Genomic DNA, 20,068 nt, shown 5'->3' on the forward strand with positions numbered 1-20,068 from the left:
CCAACATCAAATAACTTGCCAAATACCACAAATAGAAATACATATTTCTTAGTCTGTAGTTGTGTTTTTGTCTGATATCTATGGAATGTTCAAGTTCAAGAACCTTACATGCCTGTTTGCCTCCATCATAAAATAATGTGAAGAGTTCAGAAAAAAAGTGTCAACAGTGGGAGATACCTTAGAAGCTGTGCAAGTTACAATATACAGTACATACACTGTGTGGGGGAATGTTTTTAAAGGACTTGTTGAGCTGCAACAGTTCCAGTACCTCCAAACCCTGGTTTGATGTTTCACTTGATGTCATATCCTCAGTTGAGAGAATACCTAATGCCCTCTCCTATTATTGTGCCAATGACAAACACACCTTCAAGGAAGATCAATTTATTGGTAATAAATGAACAATTTGAACATACTTAAATTATACTTCAGTGCCTTACTTTTAATGCTTTGTACACATACATAAATTACACGAGACAGTTATGGTATAATCAATCCTTTAAATAGATTAAGCCTATATAAACAACAGGTCATAATAATAAAAAAATTGGAACAATCAAAATATATACAGTGCACTGTCACTGTGGCTGTAACACTCTTTTCAGATTTTGGGCAAGGAACACTAGCATGTTGACCTTGTCTGGCTTAAGGCAAGATCTCACTGGGATGACTTTGTTACCACTTGTACTGAATACTCTCTCTGAAGCCGTACTTGTTGCACAAATGCATATATATTTCCTGGCCAGCTTGGCCATCAAAAGGAACCGTGCCTCATTGTCCCACCACCACATGAGAGGATCTGCTGAGGTTTCCAGTCTCTCTTCTTGTAGGTATTGAGGGAGTTCCCCATCAGCCCGCGCCCTCTTTGACACTGGCTGCTGGGTGGTGGTTTGGCTTCTTCTGTTCTCCAGCAGGTCACTCGGCCTCAATTTCTTCTGTGGTGGTGGTGGAGGATCATCATCTTCCGCCCCATGTCTAGTTCCCTCTCTGTCTTGATCTCTATCTCTGCCTCTGTCTTGGTCTCTATCTCCTTCTCCCATTCTCATTATCTCATCCAAGAGCTGGTTCTTCATAGAAGGTTCTTGGCAGCAATGGTTCCCCATTGCTGCCCCTATATCTCGGATCAAGCAAGGTGGCCTTCCTTAAAAGTTCTTGTAGTGCAGTTGGGCTTTTCATCAAGGACACTGCACATCTTTCTCTTGATGTTTGCTGTGAGCGTGGAGTCCTTGCCATCTGGGGATAAGAGGTCTCCCTTTAGAAGGTCCAGCGCTGCATTGACAGATTCTAAGACTGATATGTCCTGCCAAGTTGGGTTGAGGTGCTCATGCTTTCTGTCATCTACCAAGACGCATCTTATGGCAGGAATTTGTTTGAGCACCCTCTCCACCATCACCTGTTTTGTACCCCATCGTGTAGGACAGTCCTGCATGGGAGATAACACATTTGTTTAGGAAGTTGTTTATTATACCATTAATATGACATACAATAACATTTATAACATTCATAGTTTTCAAATACTTTCTGATGGGTGCTTTATAGAGATAAATCATTACAGCAACATGCCCAGATTTAAACTTCTGAATAAAAAAATATAAAAGCAAATTACTAAATAAATTGAAAATTGAAAAAATTCAGGTTCTGTCCTGTTTTCAGATTAATAAAAATGAATACAAATGCATGTATCATTTTTTTTTTTCAGATTAATAATTAATATAAATGGATAGATTAATCAATCAATAAATTAACACTATCACTTACCAGGATTAGACTGTGTTGGGGGAGATTAGCCTCAGTCTGTGCCTTTCTTAGGTCCCTCTTTTTTTTTTATCCAGCTCTGGCTGAAAGTGTTGACAAGATTCCTGCACAGTCCCAGGGCACAGGCTGTGCGGTCCTTCTCACTTGTAATGGCATTGGTGACGGTTAAATGCAGGTAATGTGCAGTTCAACCACGGCCAGCATAGGTGTCGTACAGCAGCAACGATGTTGGAGCTGTTATCAGTTGTTGCAGGATATTTTTTGTGCATCTAAATCCCAGTTAACCAAAGCAGTCTGGAGAACTTCTGCGAGATTGGAAGCTGTGTGGTTCTCTGACACGGGTTTGGTTTCTAAACACCTTGGCTTAAGAGAAGCTCATGAAGCTCATATAAGGAGTCATATTTGTGCTGGACCACATATCTGTAGTGGCTGAGAAATTAATAAATTCCTTATCGCATTATTGCATCCATTGTTTCACTGTACAACTTGTGTATGGCCGTTTTGGAAAAGTACTTTCTTCCTGGAAATTCATATGGCTTGTCGAAATTAAGTAGCATTTCCTTAAATGCTGTTTTTTCTACTGCAAAAAAATGGCGCATTTCCATCGCTACATAGCTCATCACACTATCCATTAGTGTTTGCCACTTTTTGCTGTCTTGGCTATATTTGGTGACACGGCCAAAAGCTGCTGCAACATCCAGCTGCCGAGCAACACCTGCCGAACTGGTGGATGCTTTTGTGGCAGTGGTTATCCCCAGTTACACGAATTGGTTCAGGTGGTTATTTCTTAGGTGGTTCCTTAAATTCGTGTTCGCGCCTTTGATTGCAACCTTTGTACGACAAATGCGGCAAATTGCCTCTTCTAAATTTTTGGGTTCCCCTCTATCATTTGGCTGGAATCCAAAATGTACCCAGATGAGCGAAGTCATGTGGGGTTTTGCAACTAGATCCATTTTCTTTGATCATTAGGCCAACTGCAGTTATAAGGTCACAGAAAAGATAGGCTATTTGGTGTCGGCAAACATGCACTATGTTAACGTTTCATCTCTCACAGCAGCGCAGTGTTTGAATTAACAACTTGTTAAAGTAGTGAAACAATTTGGAAGAGAGGTATACACTGGGGTTTATTTATTTGGGTTTATTATTTAAGAGAAAACAAAAAAATAAACCGAAACTATGAGAGTTTATGGAATCTGAAAATAATCATCCTTATTTCATAAAATAGCGACCACCCGATTTTACGATCATCAGCACAGCCCTACGAACAAGTGGCGCGATGTTCAGGCACTTTCCTTGAGGACCCATAATGAATGCATGCATTTTAACCACCACGGAGGTGCACAGCCTCAGTTACGTGCCGAATAGAAGTAGCCTAAAACAACTCTGCTTGTGTGATTGACATTTTATGAAATTGTGAAATCTCACAGGAGCGGCTGCTGAATGAATGCTGTGGAAACACTGTGTAATATTATACATGTTCTAGACTATTTTGATCATTTTGAAATCCATGTCACTATATGATTTGTGGTTTAAAAAAAACTCAAAATGCCCATCCCCACTATTCAGTAACATGATTACATTGATGTTTGTTTGGCTAGTGGCTATTCAACTGGCTTGCAAGGCTAGGAATCTAACAACAACCATGAAAACGCAAACCAATAATACCGTAGCTGGATGGATGTTAACTAAGCTAATACCATGGATAAATTTGAGCATTTAATGTTAAATTTAGCTAACTTACTTAACATTTCCTCTACACGCTTGTGCAGGTTTGATGTAAAAATTCAACCATTGACCATTTTCTGATTGTTTACTCTATAATGGATGTGATTTAACATGTAGCGAAGTAAAATACTTATGTCAAACATACTTAAGTAAAAGTAAAATTATGAAGTTCCAAAAATGCCAAAAAATGTAAAAGTACATAAAAAATACTCACAGTAACAAGAGTAGTTGTAATTTGTTATTTTTACCCTTGCTAATCCAACAGATTTGTTTTAAGTGTTGCTCAAAATTGAAAATGGTGTTTTCGTGTCGTTTGCGTTTCCGTCCACACTAGCGTTTCCAGGCCGTTTTCTAAAAGTTTCCCATCCACACTGATACGCAAAAAAGATAGGGAAACAGTGAAATCTACCCTATTGGGCATGTGCTGACCCATGACGTTTATGTCGTTACCACTGTTTACGGAAGTGTTGTCATGGCTGCAGTAGCAGAGCCTTAAGCACCAACAAGATGTCCAAATACTACTACAAGACCGCCAAAGCCATAGAGAATATAAACTGTTTGACTTCCCCCTGAGATTACATGCCAATCCCACGTCAGCAAAACACTACAACACCAAACCGCCATTTTCAAATTATCCACCATTTTCGGTGGTCGAAAACGCCGTTTTAGTGTGGATGGAAGGCCAAAATGGAGAAATGAAGATGCGTTTTCAAATTTACCCGGCTTAGTGTGGATAAGGTATTGCTATGGCTGGCTAGCGAGATGCTTGGAGCAAACATAGACCCGAACAACATAAATAGGTTAATTAATGCTCGTTTTAAATAGGCTTACAAGTGATATACCTGCAAAACTGTTTTAACACTGTTCTCATTTACTTGCACTTTGTCTAGAGATATCGTAAAATATTTCCAATTTTTCCAAAAAGCCCAAATCCCTAAAACTCTGATAATCCCGTATTTCTTGTGTAAGTATCTGTGAACAATTTCCAGAAAAAAAATGTAAAAGATGCCCAATACCACTTTATCACTTGAGCATATCAAGCCAATAGATTAGATTAGATGAGACTTTAATGATCCCGGGAGGAAATTTGGTGATGACAGTGTGAATACACTTTTTCATACACACACACACACACACACACACACACACACACAATGTAAGGTCCAGCCTTGCCTCTGTCTCCTCTCCTGTGCCTTGGTACAGGTAGGGTGGCTGATGACTCCTGTGGGAATGACAGTGGCATCTGTCCCCAGAGGGACACACACACACATACACACACAGCTCTGACACACATCATTCACTGTACACTGCTTGAGGAAAGATATGGACGGAGGGATGGATAGAGGTAGACATGAAGAGAGAGAGAGATGGATAGAGGCAGAGAGAGGAATGGGGTGGACAGGGTAGGACGACACTTCAGACGATCACAGGAGGAGGGATTGGAAAAGATAGATAAATAGACAGGTAAGACTCATTCGTCCTAAGGAGAGGGAGGAGAAAGGGCGGAATGGGGGGCGGGAAAGAAAGACAACATGCTCTGCGAATTACTGTTGAATTACTGTTCACCTGTTAGTCTCTTGAAAAGGTTAGCTAACGGTTATATTTAGGCAAGTAAGTTAACTTTGGTTAAACTAAAGAAGATTGAACTATGGACTCAACAGAAGACCAAGGGAGAACAACGGCGTCATGCAGCAGACAGGATTAGACTCACGGTGAATAGCTGCTAAACCGAGGCCTACTGCACCGGGAGGTAAGACACTTTGGGTTGAGACGGGTAAGAGACAGAAGGTTAGGGTTTAACTAAACTTATTATTACTACTATTATTATTTTTTTCTTTCAAAATAAAATGGCCTAAGTAGAGAATGGTGTCTTTCTGTATGCCTATATCCTACAGGTCCGAATATGGAACTATAGGCCTTCAATTTCCATCAACTTTTTATTTATTTATTTATTTATTTATTTTAGTAACTCATCCAGACAACTTAGTAACTCGTCTGAACGAGATAAATGAAAAAATTAAAATTAACTTTGGTTACTGTTTGATTGGTTAATTGCAATTTTTTTATTTTGTTTATGGCAGTGTACCATGATCAACCAACTCAAAGTAACAAAGTATGTACATATACATTTTAAACACATATTCAACTCAGTCAGTTATATACATGTACACACTCAATTAGCCTGCCATTTATACCAATAAATGGCAAATGTATCTACAGAAACCTAATGCTCATATATACACAAACAAAAAAATCTTGTACATGTATTTGTCGAACATATTACACCTCATACACCTTTTACCCCACATCAAGACATCTACTCCTTATTAATAACGATTTAAAAACATAATAGCAAAAACAATAATAACAATATTACGTAAAATAAATATTAATCTTTAAGTTTGTATGTTCCAAGTATTCTTTCTTTGTATATCTTCTTAAATCTAAAAGTTAGGCTTAGGTTTTGATAGTTAAATAAGACTTGCTAAAAATTAAAACTTCACTTACAGTAAAATACTTGAGTTGGGAACTGAACCTGGGTCGTCGGAGTTTAAGGTAAATGTATCCACCCGACTAGACTCACACCAATGCCTGAATGTCTGCATCAATATAATTATTTTTAAAATGGGGAGTTTGAATGGAAATTTTAAGTGTCCCATGGTCCCAGGGTCTTTTCCACCCTGCCAATAAGATACTGAATATTGGCACAAAGTATGGGTTCTCAGCAAGTTCAACCCAAAAATATCAGCTTTCAAAACACGGCAACGTACAAAACACTGAAAAATGTAGAAAAGTTGGTTGCACATCCATAGCGCTGATGCAGAAATCAGAAAATGACTAGCTTTCTATGTGGTCCAACTTTCCTACATGTATTTGGTGGCTGAATTTCTAATAATCCTAATAAAGAGACACTATCACAAGTGTGAGAACGGAAGGGATTTTTCTAACCACAACAAGAAAGAGAATTGTTAACCTGGAATGTACAGTAGAATACATCCATCCATATTTACAGCAATAGCCTGACAGAGTAGTTGTAGGTTGACATAGGGATACACATGCATTTCATCAAGTGCGTTGCTCAGGGCTAATGTGGCAGTTACGCTATCAAGTTATTAAGGATGTGGGGACAGTTCCTTATTTATTTTTCCCTGCCAAGATATTCTCGGACATTCCCAGACAGCGCATGGATTTGAACTGGCAAACCTTCCAGTCACATGCTTGCTTCTGTGTTCGGCTACTACCATTGTTGAAACAGAAGTAAGGCATAGAAGTAATGGAAGGCAAGCCTTTGGATACTGAAACCTATCAAATACCAGAAAGAGGGACAGTAAACAGGACCATCTCATCAAACAAGAATTGGAGTTATAACACATTCAGCGTGAGTTTGTTTTTAACAGTCTGATGAATCTTCCCAATCTCCCTCATCGTTTTCCCTAAACTACGGGAAGTCTACTTGAGGCATTTTGATTCCATGCTGGCAGAGCCACAATGCCAAAATCCATGCTGCAGTGACCATCAAGGGCATCAATGTCTCTCTCTCTCTCTCTCTCTCTCTCTCTCTCTCTCTCTCTCTCACACTCACACGTCATGTTGCTGACAGCTGTGCTATTGTACCTTTCCCCCCCATCACATAAATACTGGTAAAGCTGTAATGCATGCTGCCAGCCACAAATACATAGCATCAACATCAACACTGGGAGTCTGCCATATGGAGCAGAAGCCAGCTTGTCATTAGAGATAATACATAATAATAGTAGCAGGAGAGAATTGGAGTGTAGCAAAGGTTCAGTCTTTTAAACAGGAAGGAGAGGAGCATTTTGGTTCTCACCCTTCAAGGGATACGTTAACCTGGATTTTAGGCACCAGACACTTGTCATATAATGGGATCTGTATGTTTTTTTGCTAGTCAGCCTAAGAAAGGCTTGCTGGCATTATTAATATTCCTCATTGAAACCAATGGGAATCATCAGTAGCTTGCAACTAGTGGTTCCCGTTGGTTCCAGTCAGGAATGCTAGCAATAGGAATTTTAACTGATTGACTGGTTGCAGGTTCAAAGCCCTGGAATGATAAGGAAAGCTTGGGGTATGAAGTAGAGGACTGGAAACTGGAGAGTTTTTCTCACATTTTGAGTCTGTCAAAGAGTCTGGGAAATTAACTCAAGCTCTCCTCAAGTCATATATATTTGGCACAAAATATTGGAAGCGTTTAACAAGCATGGATCTATCTTTTTTGTTTGCTTTAGTTTTGATCTTTCGATTTTGTGTTTCTGCAAAGTGTCTTTGGCAACGTGACAAACTAAAATTAAAAATGTTTGTGCTTCTACCCACGTTTGCCCACGGCTGTTAGCTCTTGTGTCCCCTCTGCTCTCTGTGGACATACTCAGATTTTCACCACATACAAGGTACACAGTATTTCAATTCAGCAACTCTATTGAATCTCTTCAATAGACTGGCAGAACGGCTCATAAGGACAGACATGTAAAGAAAAAATACGGCACATCTTGATTGACAATTTGGACAGAGTCGAGTCCAGGTAAAAAGAAACTAAAAACGGTGGGTAAGTTGGGACATAGTGAAGCTGAAAAGAAGTGTATGAGAACAGGAAAATGGAAAAAACTGAAATGACGTGGACATTTTGCCGAGCCAAAGAAAACAGGATATTGCAGGTCAAATGGGGAAGTTAGTAGCAGTACATTTCACCTCCTTCCTCTGTCTGCGACCCAGCAGTCAAATCATGATTACCTGTGTGTGCGTGTGTGTGAGGTGGACACACACAAACACACACTTTCTCTCCAGTGACAAACTGAGAAGCTCTAATTAATGGCCATTAGTGTCTGCCCGCTCCTCTTTGAGATAATTTGTTGGCTGTCCGCATCCTCGCTAAATTGGTGTGTGCGTGTGTGTGTGTGTGTGTGTGTGTGTGTGTGTGTGTGATGAATGACATTGTGATTCTGAGGCTGACTTTCCACAGGCGTCTTGTATCACAGCAGTGCCAACCGTGCAGGTCCTTGTACAACAGACAGTCCGACACCCAGACAAACCAGTTCCAAATTGCCAGGCCAACTTATTTGGATAAGATTGGATAATTGGTGCAGACCCTTTGCTTTATCTTAGGTGGATCTTATTCACTCTGCACAGCCTGAAGATGATCCTCTGTGGTTGAAACCGTAGACTGTACAAAAAGATGGACATAGTGAGTGTGATGTCACCCATAGGTTTCTGAAGGAGCCGAGGGTTGTCCGCAGAGCCGCAGCGGCGCCTGTTATTGGCCCGTAATTGGCACTGGATAGGCGACCTGTCAATCACTAGGAAAACAACCCCGTTTTATATCCGTTACATCCCGTTAATGACGTAATTATTTTGAAATTCGCAATATGGACACACATTAGAAGAAGTGAAATTAGCTGCTGAGACCATAACCTCTTGTCAAAAAATGTATTGACTTTATATTTTGAGCGAGAAGTTGGGTTGTGGTCCCTTTGACTTGCATGGAGTTGAGCCAGGTTTGAGTCTTTTTGGAGCCAACATCTAGCGGACGAATTGCCGCTTACCGACACTTCCTTATTGGCTTCAAAATTCACCCGTGGTTTTGGCCGCTTGGTTGAAACGCTTTCCATGATTTATTTGTGCCATGAGTATTATTTGTTTGAAGATGTACCATGCTTTACAAACCAATGGGTTGTCGTGTGTGCGATTACTTCAGTAAAAACCTGTTACCTATTGCAAATAGTCAACCCCTTGTTGTTGTCCAGATTTGTAGGATGGTTCCGACCTTTCTGTTTAATTTAATCAATTCCTTGATCACTCCCAGGTGTGTCAGTTCGCTAAGGTAGGGTTATACTGATATCGGTTTTTGAAGGCTGATATTTTTGGATTGAAGAGGGATGTGTGGACTCTCCTAAATAGCATTTAGACCATGTGATGCTGAAATTCTCCACTGAAAGCCATACAGTACTAATGACCTTCTTTTAGATGGGTTAGCAGCCAGGTTCTGTGGAGAATCCCCTCTCTAATGGGAGGGTTGGTCCTGGTGGCTTTTATACAGTTTGTCAATTCTTGGTTTCAGATTTGTTAATGCCATGCGCATATCATTGTCCACTTGCAAGCATGCTCTGTGCTTCGTTTTAAGTACTTTTTTCCACACTTTCTTTGTAGTATGCATGCAAATGTTTTTGTTTTTAGTCTGCCATTGTCTACATGTTGTTTCAGAGGCGTTTCCACCCTGACAAGAATAAAATACTTATATTGTTTGGTATAGAAATGGTCAAATTTTAAATCTATTCAATATCAGCACAATATATTGCTATTGGCAGCTTCAGTCCAAAAATATTGGCCTTCAAAAGACCAGAAAGAGAGAAGTATGACATAGGGAGAGAGTTAATCTTATCAGCTCTGTAAACTCATTTTGGAAATCAATGACATGCCCTTTAATTAATTACAAATATTTACTCTTGCAACTCTGTCTCTCTCCCTCTCCCTCCATCCCTGTGGCCTCCTCCCTCTAACCCCCCTGTCCTGAGTCCACCTTTGGGCCTGGATAATAATTTTTATACTTTATTGTTCTCCGGATATAGTCCATGCAAGAGAAAGCCTGTTCTGTGATGTTAGGGTCCACAGTTACATACGGCACAAGTGATCCACCAAGCAGCTTGTATTTCAATAAGAGCTTGACTTTTGCTGGTTAAATGAAAATGTGTTCACTTGCGCCCCATACAGTCACTACTAAACTCCTTACCTTAAAGTCACAATGAAATGAAGAATATCTTTTTTGCCTTGTAAGCTAATTCTCTATATCAAATGTGAAAAAGTGCACACATTTTTTGTTTTCTCGTCTTTTTATGTCAAAACTTTTACTTTTACTTTTACCAAAGCAGAGTATAAGTATCTTGGGTACCACCATGGATCACAAGCTCACCTTTAGGACCAATAATGAGCTGATCCTCGCCAAGTGTCAGCGATGTCTCCTCTTCCTCGGGAGGATGAGGAACTCCATGTGCAACCATCTGTTCTTCAGGCATTCTGAAGCTGATGCAGATGGTTTGTGGAACCTGTCCTTCCTCTCAAAACCACAGCATAATTTGGAGCGACGAGCGACGTGAACCCTAACCTCTTAAACAAGCTCATAACAATCTGCAGCGAGATCATCGGCCAGGAGCGGGAACCACTCAGGAGTATCTACAACAGACGAGCAACAAAGAAAGCCTCACGGATAGCTTTGAACAAAAACCATAGTGTTTTTTCTCTCCATTCACAATCCATTGATTCAGAAGGAGGAATAAATACATTTGGAGACAAACTGCCACCCTCTCCCCTCCCCCACTCTATTCTGTTTTATGACAACGACTGCATGACTTGTCTCTGACTCAGAGTTAGCGTCAGCGGAAGTAGTTGCCTTTTTGATTTCAAATGTGTTGATGTCTGTGTGCGTGTGTGTGTGTGTTTGTGTGTGACATTCAAGGCCCCATATTCTCCTCCAGGGGCCCCCACCAGCATCAGCACTCTGACTAACCATGAATCACATCTGCACAATTTAAATGCTTTAGTTGAATCCAGCAAATTAAATTATCATTTACATAAGGTTCAGATATTACTTTAAGGACATAAAAAGCATTGCCTACAGCATACAATCTGCCTACCTATTACCACAGAGACTGAACAGAATTGTGCAGTTTCTGCAGTCTATAACAGGGTATCTATGGGTCCATAAAAGTCAAAAAGTGTTAAAACAAATTATTTAAATTTAAGGCTTTAATAAGTATTAAAATGTCTTAAATCCAGTTAGTAGAGGTCTTATTTTTTCCACTGTGTAATGACAGGTTTCTCTGTGCTGCATGTCCACTCTTAGATTAATCCAGCATAGGGTTAGTAGTGCAACATACATCCTATATGTTTTACTAAGCACAGTTCGACTTCATGTCCCTTAACAAATCATGGCGGGTTGATGTATTGAATTATCAGAAAAGTTTAAGGACATGGAAAATTTTGATGAAAATTTCCTCAATATTGCAAAAGAAATGTTTGGGTTTCTTGAAGCGGAAAAGAAATGAAGCAATAAACTATGATGGAAACGCAGTTGTGAAATAATGAAGCAGGCTTGGCACGATTGGTTTAAGTCATTGTACAGCAGTTCAAAAGTGGCTGTGGATGTTTTGAAATTCCCTGAAATGTCTGTAAAGTATCTGTCCACCACAACCTCCAGAAATGTCATAGTGCTGTTTCTCCCATGTATACATCTCCACCATGGCCATTAGTTGGTACATTGGAACAATGGTTGTCAACCTGGGGTCTGGGGACCACCAGGGATCCTTGAGGGGGTTCCAGGGGGTCCCCAGCAAACTGATGAATTATTAAACTTCACCATTATTTAATTTACAAGAAGTTAACACAATTAGAGAATGTAGAAGAATGACTGTTTGGATCATAGTTTCACTGTTATCTCTCTACCTACAATACAGATAGTCATGGGATTCTGGACAAAATCATATCTAGCAATACAAATATTCATTAGCACTATAAATAACAACTTGCCCAATACTAATCAATACCAATCAATTCTTTAAAGACTTTTTTCTGGCGGATTTATTCTCTTCAACCCAGCTGACGGAAACATCTATTTTTTGCGACATTTCAAAAATATGCTCAAAATTTGCTTGACAGTTGGATGAAAACAGAGCTATAGTAAGGAGAGTGTCAAAGTCTGTGTTATGATTCATCATGGCTTTTGTAACTACTGTCAGAAACCATTCATACTGTAGGTACATATAGCATTAGCACCACTGTTTATAAATATTCAGACACACACATACACCGTTCCTTTTTTGAGATGTGTGTGTTTGTAATTCCAAAGGCAGACGTTACCATAATGTTTCTTTTATCTTGTCTGCTTTTCCCATTATTGCATTACTCTATTGATCTTTATCGTATGTGTAAGATTTCAGTTATCTGTGTGTGTGTGTGTGCTTTGTGTGTATTTTTGAGGTGTATCTGTGACTTCATTGATTCATTGTCCCACTATGTGTATAGCTGCTATCTGCTTCAGCAGTGTTAACCGACAGTACAGGTATCGCTGCCTGAACTTTCTCCATAGGACCAAAAACTTCTGAGTAACACTCTTCTTCCAGGGCAACTTTACAGAAAAACCATTGAGTAGGATTCGACCAGTATTAGCTTTTGAAGGTCGATACTGATACCTATATTGGTGTATATATATATATGGTAAATTTTGTTCTTATTTCTGCGGATAACTGGCCAGATGTGGACAACATAATGTCACGTTGAGATATTTCCAGCGCCGCTACAATGGAGTTGTATCACTGGTAAATGTCAGGCTTTGGTGTCAGTCCATTAGAATTGAAGAGCAAGAGTCTTCATTCTATACTCACCATTTTGCACTGGTGTTCAACAATCACACAGGGAGAAAACCATTGTAGAAGAGGCAGAGATACAATCACAGTAGCCTCAATAGACCAGAATGCAATGCAGCTACAAGATGTGTTTGGGTGCGACTCTCGGTTTTTCTTGACTGGAAATATTCTCGCTCTGCTATCACTATTCTTCTCTCCACCTACATGTAACCCACAGCTGAAAGCAACAAGTTCACACCCGTTGTCTGGGGGGCAGACAAGACATTTTGGGAAATGTAGGAAATCACTAACTGAAGAAGAAGTAGATGAGTTAGGTTGAGGGAACGTGCGTATACACAAACAGTACATTACGTTTCTTCAAAAAATAACTCCTGGAATGCATTGAACATCACAGATTGATGATACACAACAGTGTAAGAGTATCCGATGGAACCTACTTGGAACCTACTTTATCCTTTTGTCTTGTACTTTTTATTAATTATATTACACTTTATACATCCTATCTCACTCGTTTTATCTTTTTAACATACTATTTTTTATTGAGTCCTTTTCTTTTAACATTTTTTATCCTTTTGACTGTATTGTACCCTGAGCTACACTGCACTAATTTCCAATCAACTCTGTTGAAATGTCAGTAAAGTATTGAATTGATTTCTCTGATCAGAATATGAAATAAGAAAAATGACAGTATAGCTGTGGTCAGGAAGGAACCTCCATCATATCAGGTGGACAACACAGACTGGCTGATATGGGATTTTTAATAAAAGAGTATCGACCTGATAAATTGGCACACCAATATATACAGTAGGTCTCTACGATTGAGGTTAGGCATTCTAACCACATTTTGAGCTATATTGTCCTCTATATGTCCTCGGAACGCCATTTTCCAGATACCCAGTTGGATTTCTGCCTTGTTCACATCTCTTTCCTCCATGTCGTCCCCAACAGATCTCGGAGAACCTGGGCAAGATGTACAGCGAAATGATCTTCGTCCACGGCTTCGTGCACTGCGACCCCCACCCAGGCAACGTGTTGGTTCGCAAGTGTCCCCAAAGCAAGAAGACGGAGATTGTCCTCCTCGATCACGGCCTTTATCAGGTCGGGAAATCGCCGGGCCGCTGGTCAAAAAGAAAATATAATTTGTTCTAATATTGTAGTCCATTTTTCATGCTGCCGGCTGAGGAAAAACAGACGCCGCACACACACTTACACATGCAGACACACACTTTTATTAGTGCAGCAGCGGGCTAAAAGCTTTTTGATAAACAACTGATTTGATGTTGTTCCTTAAGGAAGAGTGTGTTTTGGAAGGATGTCTTGTACTTTCATGTACTTTAATGTTCTACACATGCACACACACCAGTACATGCTCATGGAGTGTAAACACACTTACACTCTCACACACACACACATCTGCGCTTTCTTGCAAACACCCCCTGGCCCGACAGAAATCCCCTTGTTTCAGTCAAAGCCCTCTCCAGTTGATGCTTGGGCTTGTAAGAGGATTCATGAAGAGACTTTGGTCATAAATATACAACTCCCATGTCTGAGAGACAGATATAGACACACACACACACTAATTCCTCTCCTCCCACTCCGGACCATAATGGCACCAATTTATCCATAATGACTTCTGATTTCAACCATCACTTTGGAGTAGAATATTAATCCACTCCCCACACACACACGCACACACACACACACACACACACACACACACACACACACACACACACACACGCACACAATAATTTCCAGTGTCATTTCCAGTTGGTTACTACACACTGCGTACCATATAGCATGCTTTACGATGGTGCAATATCAATTAGGCCTCAGTGCGTTGGGTAAAGTGCTGCAGTGCAGTGTGGGTATGCAAATGGTGGAGGGCTCTTAGCTGGGGGATTGGTTGTGTTTTTACTAAGAGGTGCTAAGAGGGAGACAGCGAGATTTGAGGTAGACCGAAGTGTCCATGCATGCATAGTGAACATATAATTACATAGACACACACACAGAATACACAGATGAAGGGTTTCATATATGAAACTTATTGATCTCTGTGGGGAAATTAGTTTGTTACAGCAGCAGAAGTAATAGGATTCAGAGAAAAAGAGTAAAAAAAAAAAAAAGTAGAATATAAACAATTGTGGGGTTATGTAAACATTTATAGATTTACTTACAGATGTTACTAACAGTCTCAATTGCTTACTTAAATATGGATTACTAAATCTTACATATGATAAATATGAGTATATACATACAGTATGTATTCATAAACATAAACAAATATATTTGAAATATATGCATAGATAAATGTAAACAAATAAGACAAATATAAGAATGTATAAACAGTGTTATATAATATAAAAACATGTATATGAAAAATGAAAAAAAAACCTGAATGAACCTGAAGAGCAAGTACAGCAGTGTACATGGTGTGCAAGTCCACAGGAGGCCATATATATGTATATAAAATGTGGTGATGTATGGCATTATAGAAAGCTAAACACCTTATCAAATGTATGAAACAAAAGTCCAAGGCACTCATCTTTGAAAAATTTAAAAAGCCTTTCAAAACTCTGTTTGTTTCATTCAGTTGCAGACCCCAAACCAAAGAGCAAATTTTTTGGAAGTTTCTTGACCCTGTGTACCATTTTTGTAGCACTCTCTGTTTTTCTTCTTTGTTCCAACCTTATCAAATGTATTCCCTGAGACGAGTGGCATTCGTTCATCCTGACATAATTTCTGCAGCGCACCACAAAGTTTGTGGTTTCAGCTGGATCCTAAATTCACTGTACTATTTTACTGTTTTCTGTTCATTGCTTTTTATCCTACTGTTACTTCACTTTTATATGTCTTGACTTGCAGCGCGTCATACGTGGACCACATATCTTGTTGCTGGATTTTATTGTACGATTTTCACGGCCTACTGCGGTGGATTGCATTGTAACCACTTTTGGCTTTGCCGACCCTTGCCCACTAGAGCAACGAATATAAGTATATCTGGCTGGTATCCTGCCAACTGTGTAATGAACTCCATCACCCTGATTGCCAGTTCTGCAACGGATTGCTGCTCAGACGGCCGGTACCTGGCCAGGAAGGTCTCTGCCCTTACCCTTACGTGCCCTGAAGAGGCAAATGGCCAAAGAGAACGAGAACAAGAAGCCGACACCACAATCCCCTTGAATCGCGCTCCCCCTGCCAGCTTTCCAACCCCCCAGCCTGGCTCCCCATGGTCAGAGATGGTGGTCAAGGGCAAGGCAAGGGGAGTTACCCACCAGCATGTTAGAATTTTGCAAAGTGCATTTCTTTGTTTAGGTCTTTGGATGAAACCATACAATATGTCCAGCATTAGCACTATAAATAACAACTTGCCCAATACTAATCAATACCAATCAATTCTTTAAAGACTTTTTTCTGGTGAATTTATTCTCTTCAACCCAGCTGACGGAAACACATCTATTTTTTGCGACATTTCAAAAATATGCACAAAATTTGCTTGACAGTTGGATGAAAACAGAGCTATAGTAAGGAGAGTGTCAAAGTCTGTGTTATGATTCATCATGGCTTTTGTAACTACTGTCAGAAACCATTCATACTGTAGGTACATATAGCATTAGCACCACTGTTTATAAATATTCATAGACACACACACCCTTCCTTTTTTGAGATGTGTGTGTTTGTAATTCCAAAGGCAGACTTTACCATAACGTTTATTTTATCTTGTCTGCTTTTCCCATTATTGCATTACTCTATTGATCTTTATCGTATGTGTAAGATTTCATTTATCTGTGTGTGTGTGCTTTGTGTGTATTTTTGAGGTGTATCTGTGACTTCATGATTCATTGTCCCACTATGTGTACAGCTGCTATCTGCTTCAGCAGTGTTAACCGACAGTACAGGTATCGCTGCCTGAACTTTCTCCATAGGACCAAAAACTTCTGAGTAACACTCTTCTTCCAGGGCAAGATGTAGACAACATAATGTCACATTGAGATATTTCCAGCGCCGCTGCAATGGAGTTTGATGAAATTTTTCAGCTATCCAAAACATCACTGGTAAATGTCAGGCTTTGGTGTCAGTCCATTAGAATTGAAGAGCAACAGTCTTCTTTCTATACTCACCATTTTGCACTGGTGTTCAACAATCACACAGGGAGAAAACCATTGTAGAAGAGGCAGAGATACAATCATAGTAGCCTCAGTAGACCAGAATGCAATGCAGCTACAAGACGTGTTTTGAATAATGGGTGCGACTCTAGGTTTTTCATGACTGGAAATATTCTCACTCTGCTATCACTATTCTTCTCTCCATCTACATGTAACCCACACCAGTACATGCTCATGGAGTGTAAACACACTTACACTCTCACACACACACACATCTGCGCTTTCTTGCAAACACCCCCTGGCCCGACAGAAATCCCCTTGTTTCAGTCAAAGCCCTCTCCAGTTGATGCTTGGGCTTGTAAGAGGATTCATGAAGAGACTTTGGTCATAAATATACAACTCCCATGTCTGAGAGACAGATATAGACACACACACACACACTAATTCCTCTCCTCCCACTCCGGACCATAATGGCACCAATTTATCCATAATGACTTCTGATTTCAACCGTCACTTTGGAGTAGAATATTAATCCACTCCCCAAACACACACACACACACACACACACAGTCATTTCCAGTGTCATTTCCAGTTGGTTACTACACACTGCGTACCATATAGCATGCTTTACGATGGCGCAATATCAATTAGGCCTCAGTGCGTTGGGTAAAGTGCTGCAGTGCAGTGTGGGTATGCAAATGGTGGAGGGCTCTTAGCTGGGGGATTGGTTGTGTTTTTACTAAGAGGTGCTAAGAGGGAGACAGCGAGATTTGAGGTAGACCGAAGTGTCCATGCATGCATAGTGAACATATAATTACATAGACACACACACAGAATACACAGATGAAGGGTTTCATATATGAAACTTATTGATCTCTGTGGGGAAATTAGTTTGTTACAGCAGCAGAAGTAATAGGATTCAGAGAAAAAGAGAATATAAGCGTACAAATCGAATATAAAAATAAGCAATCAAAATAGTCAACGAATATAATGATAAAGTAAATAGAGTATAAACAATTGTGGGGTTATGTAAACATTTATAGATTTACTTACAGTTGTTAGTTACAGATGTTACTCTCAATTGCTTACTTAAATATGGATTACTAAATCTGACTTATGCTAAATATGAGTATATATGTATTCATAAACATAAACAAATATATTTGAAATATATGCATAGGTAAATGTAAACAAATAAGACAAATATAAGAATGTATAAACAAAATATAAAAACATGTATATGAAAAATTAAAAAGCAAGTAAGCAAGTACAGCAGTGTACATGGTGTGCACAGGAGGCCATATATATGTATATAAAATGTGATGTATAGCATTATAGAAAGCTAAACACCTTGTCAAATGTACGAAACAAAAGTCTAAGGCACTCTTTTTTTTAAAATTAAATTTAAAAAGCCTTACAAAACTCTGACTGCCTTGGACTTTTGTTTCATTCAGTTGCAGACCCCAAACCAAAAAGCACATTTGGGAGTTTGGAAGTTTCTTGACCCTGTGTACCATTTTTGTAGCACTCTCTGTTTTTCTTCTTTGTTCCAACCTTATCAAATGTATTCCCTGAGTGGCATTCGTTCATCCTGACATAATTTCTGCAGCGCACCACAAAGTTTGTGGTTTCAGCTGGATCCTAAATTCACTGTACTATTTTACTGTTTTCTGTTCATTGCTTTTTATCCTACTGTTACTTCACTTTTATATGTCTTGACTTGCAGCGCGTCATACGTGGACCACATATCTTGTTGCTGGATTTTATTGTACGATTTTCACGGCCTACTGCGGTGGATTGCATTGTAACCACTTTTGGCTTTGCCGACCCTTGCCCACTAGAGCAACGAATATAAGTATATCTGGCTGGTATCCTGCCAACTGTGTAATGAACTCCATCACCCTGATTGCCAGTTCCGCAACGGATTGCTGCTCAGACGGCCGGTACCTGGCCAGGAAGGTCTCTGCCCTTACCCTTACGTGCCCTGAAGAGGCAAATGGCCAAAGAGAACGAGAACAAGAAGCCGACACCACAATCCCCTTGAATCGCGCTCCCCCTGCCAGCTTTCCAACCCCCCAGCCTGGCTCCCCATGGTCAGAGATGGTGGTCAAGGGCAAGGCAAGGGGAGTTACCCACCAGCATGCTGTCCCCGACCTCACCACGCTCTCCACCACTGCTTTCTGGTCCTTGAACGCCTTGACGAGGACAAGCCTTCTCTGGTTACCCATGGTCCACTGAGACAACCCGACGGCCAGGGCCAGAATAACCGCAGGAGGAATCAATCAAACCTCTCCTTACGCCCTTCTCTCTACAGTCCTTTGAGACATGCTTGTGGTGAAGTGGACCACCATCGGGCAGCTGCTCCAGGGAAACAGGCCCTCTGTTCACCATGCTTCTTGCTCCTTTCCCTGCTGCCCCTGTCCCCCACATCACTCTCCCTCGGCATGGACTCAATCACCACTTCATTATAGGTATTATCTGCAGCTCTGTGGTGAGGGATGTTGTCCTTGCCTGGGCAACCGGCCTTTCAAAGACCCTCTGCTTCCCTGGTGCCTGAGTTTTAGATCTCCAGTGGAGACTCATGACCGTCCTGGACAAACGTCCCAATCTGGACACCATCGTTTTCCATATTGAACGGATTCCATCCGTCAAAGAAAAACAGGACTTTGTCAATCTCATCTCACTCCTACTGGACTCTCTCATCCCTCCGCTCCTGGCTGGCTCCTCAACTATTGTACAGCTATCAGACTGGACTATGTCAACAGCTTTGATTTGCTTTCTCTGCTAAAAGGACGAGGGCTTTGTTACTTTCAAAAGACATTGCAGCATGCATTAGTGCTTGATATAATGGTAAAGTAGGAAATGACTGTTCTTTACCTGCCCCTCACATGGACCTATAGACCAGCCCATTTCCTACCACATCCCAGGTCTTATCACTAATGATCTGATCACTATTCAGCAAAAGCCTGCCCTGCACGCATCCCCTGTAAATAAATCTATTAAATTTGGTTTGTTAAATGTTAGGTCCTTATCCAACAAGTCTTTTATCTGCCAGATTTTTCATATTCGATTTTCTTATGACAAAATCTTGGCTGCGTGAGGGTAAAGATGCACTCTGAC

At 40.3% G+C, this 20,068-nt stretch overlaps 1 protein-coding gene across 1 annotated transcript in view; it reads left to right on the top strand.

Annotated features, from left to right (window-relative positions):
* The window catches only part of adck1 (aarF domain containing kinase 1), a 119,618-nt gene that overhangs the window by 75,202 nt on the left and 24,348 nt on the right, over positions 1–20,068 (top strand). The window contains exon 8 of the mRNA XM_071914338.2: positions 13,791–13,940. Within this exon, the coding sequence (XP_071770439.2) occupies positions 13,791–13,940 (150 nt within the window). The remainder of the gene's footprint in view (positions 1–13,790; positions 13,941–20,068) is intronic.

Source organism: Centroberyx gerrardi, chromosome 17 (assembly GCF_048128805.1).
Source record: "Centroberyx gerrardi isolate f3 chromosome 17, fCenGer3.hap1.cur.20231027, whole genome shotgun sequence".
Lineage (NCBI taxonomy): Eukaryota > Metazoa > Chordata > Actinopteri > Beryciformes > Berycidae > Centroberyx > Centroberyx gerrardi.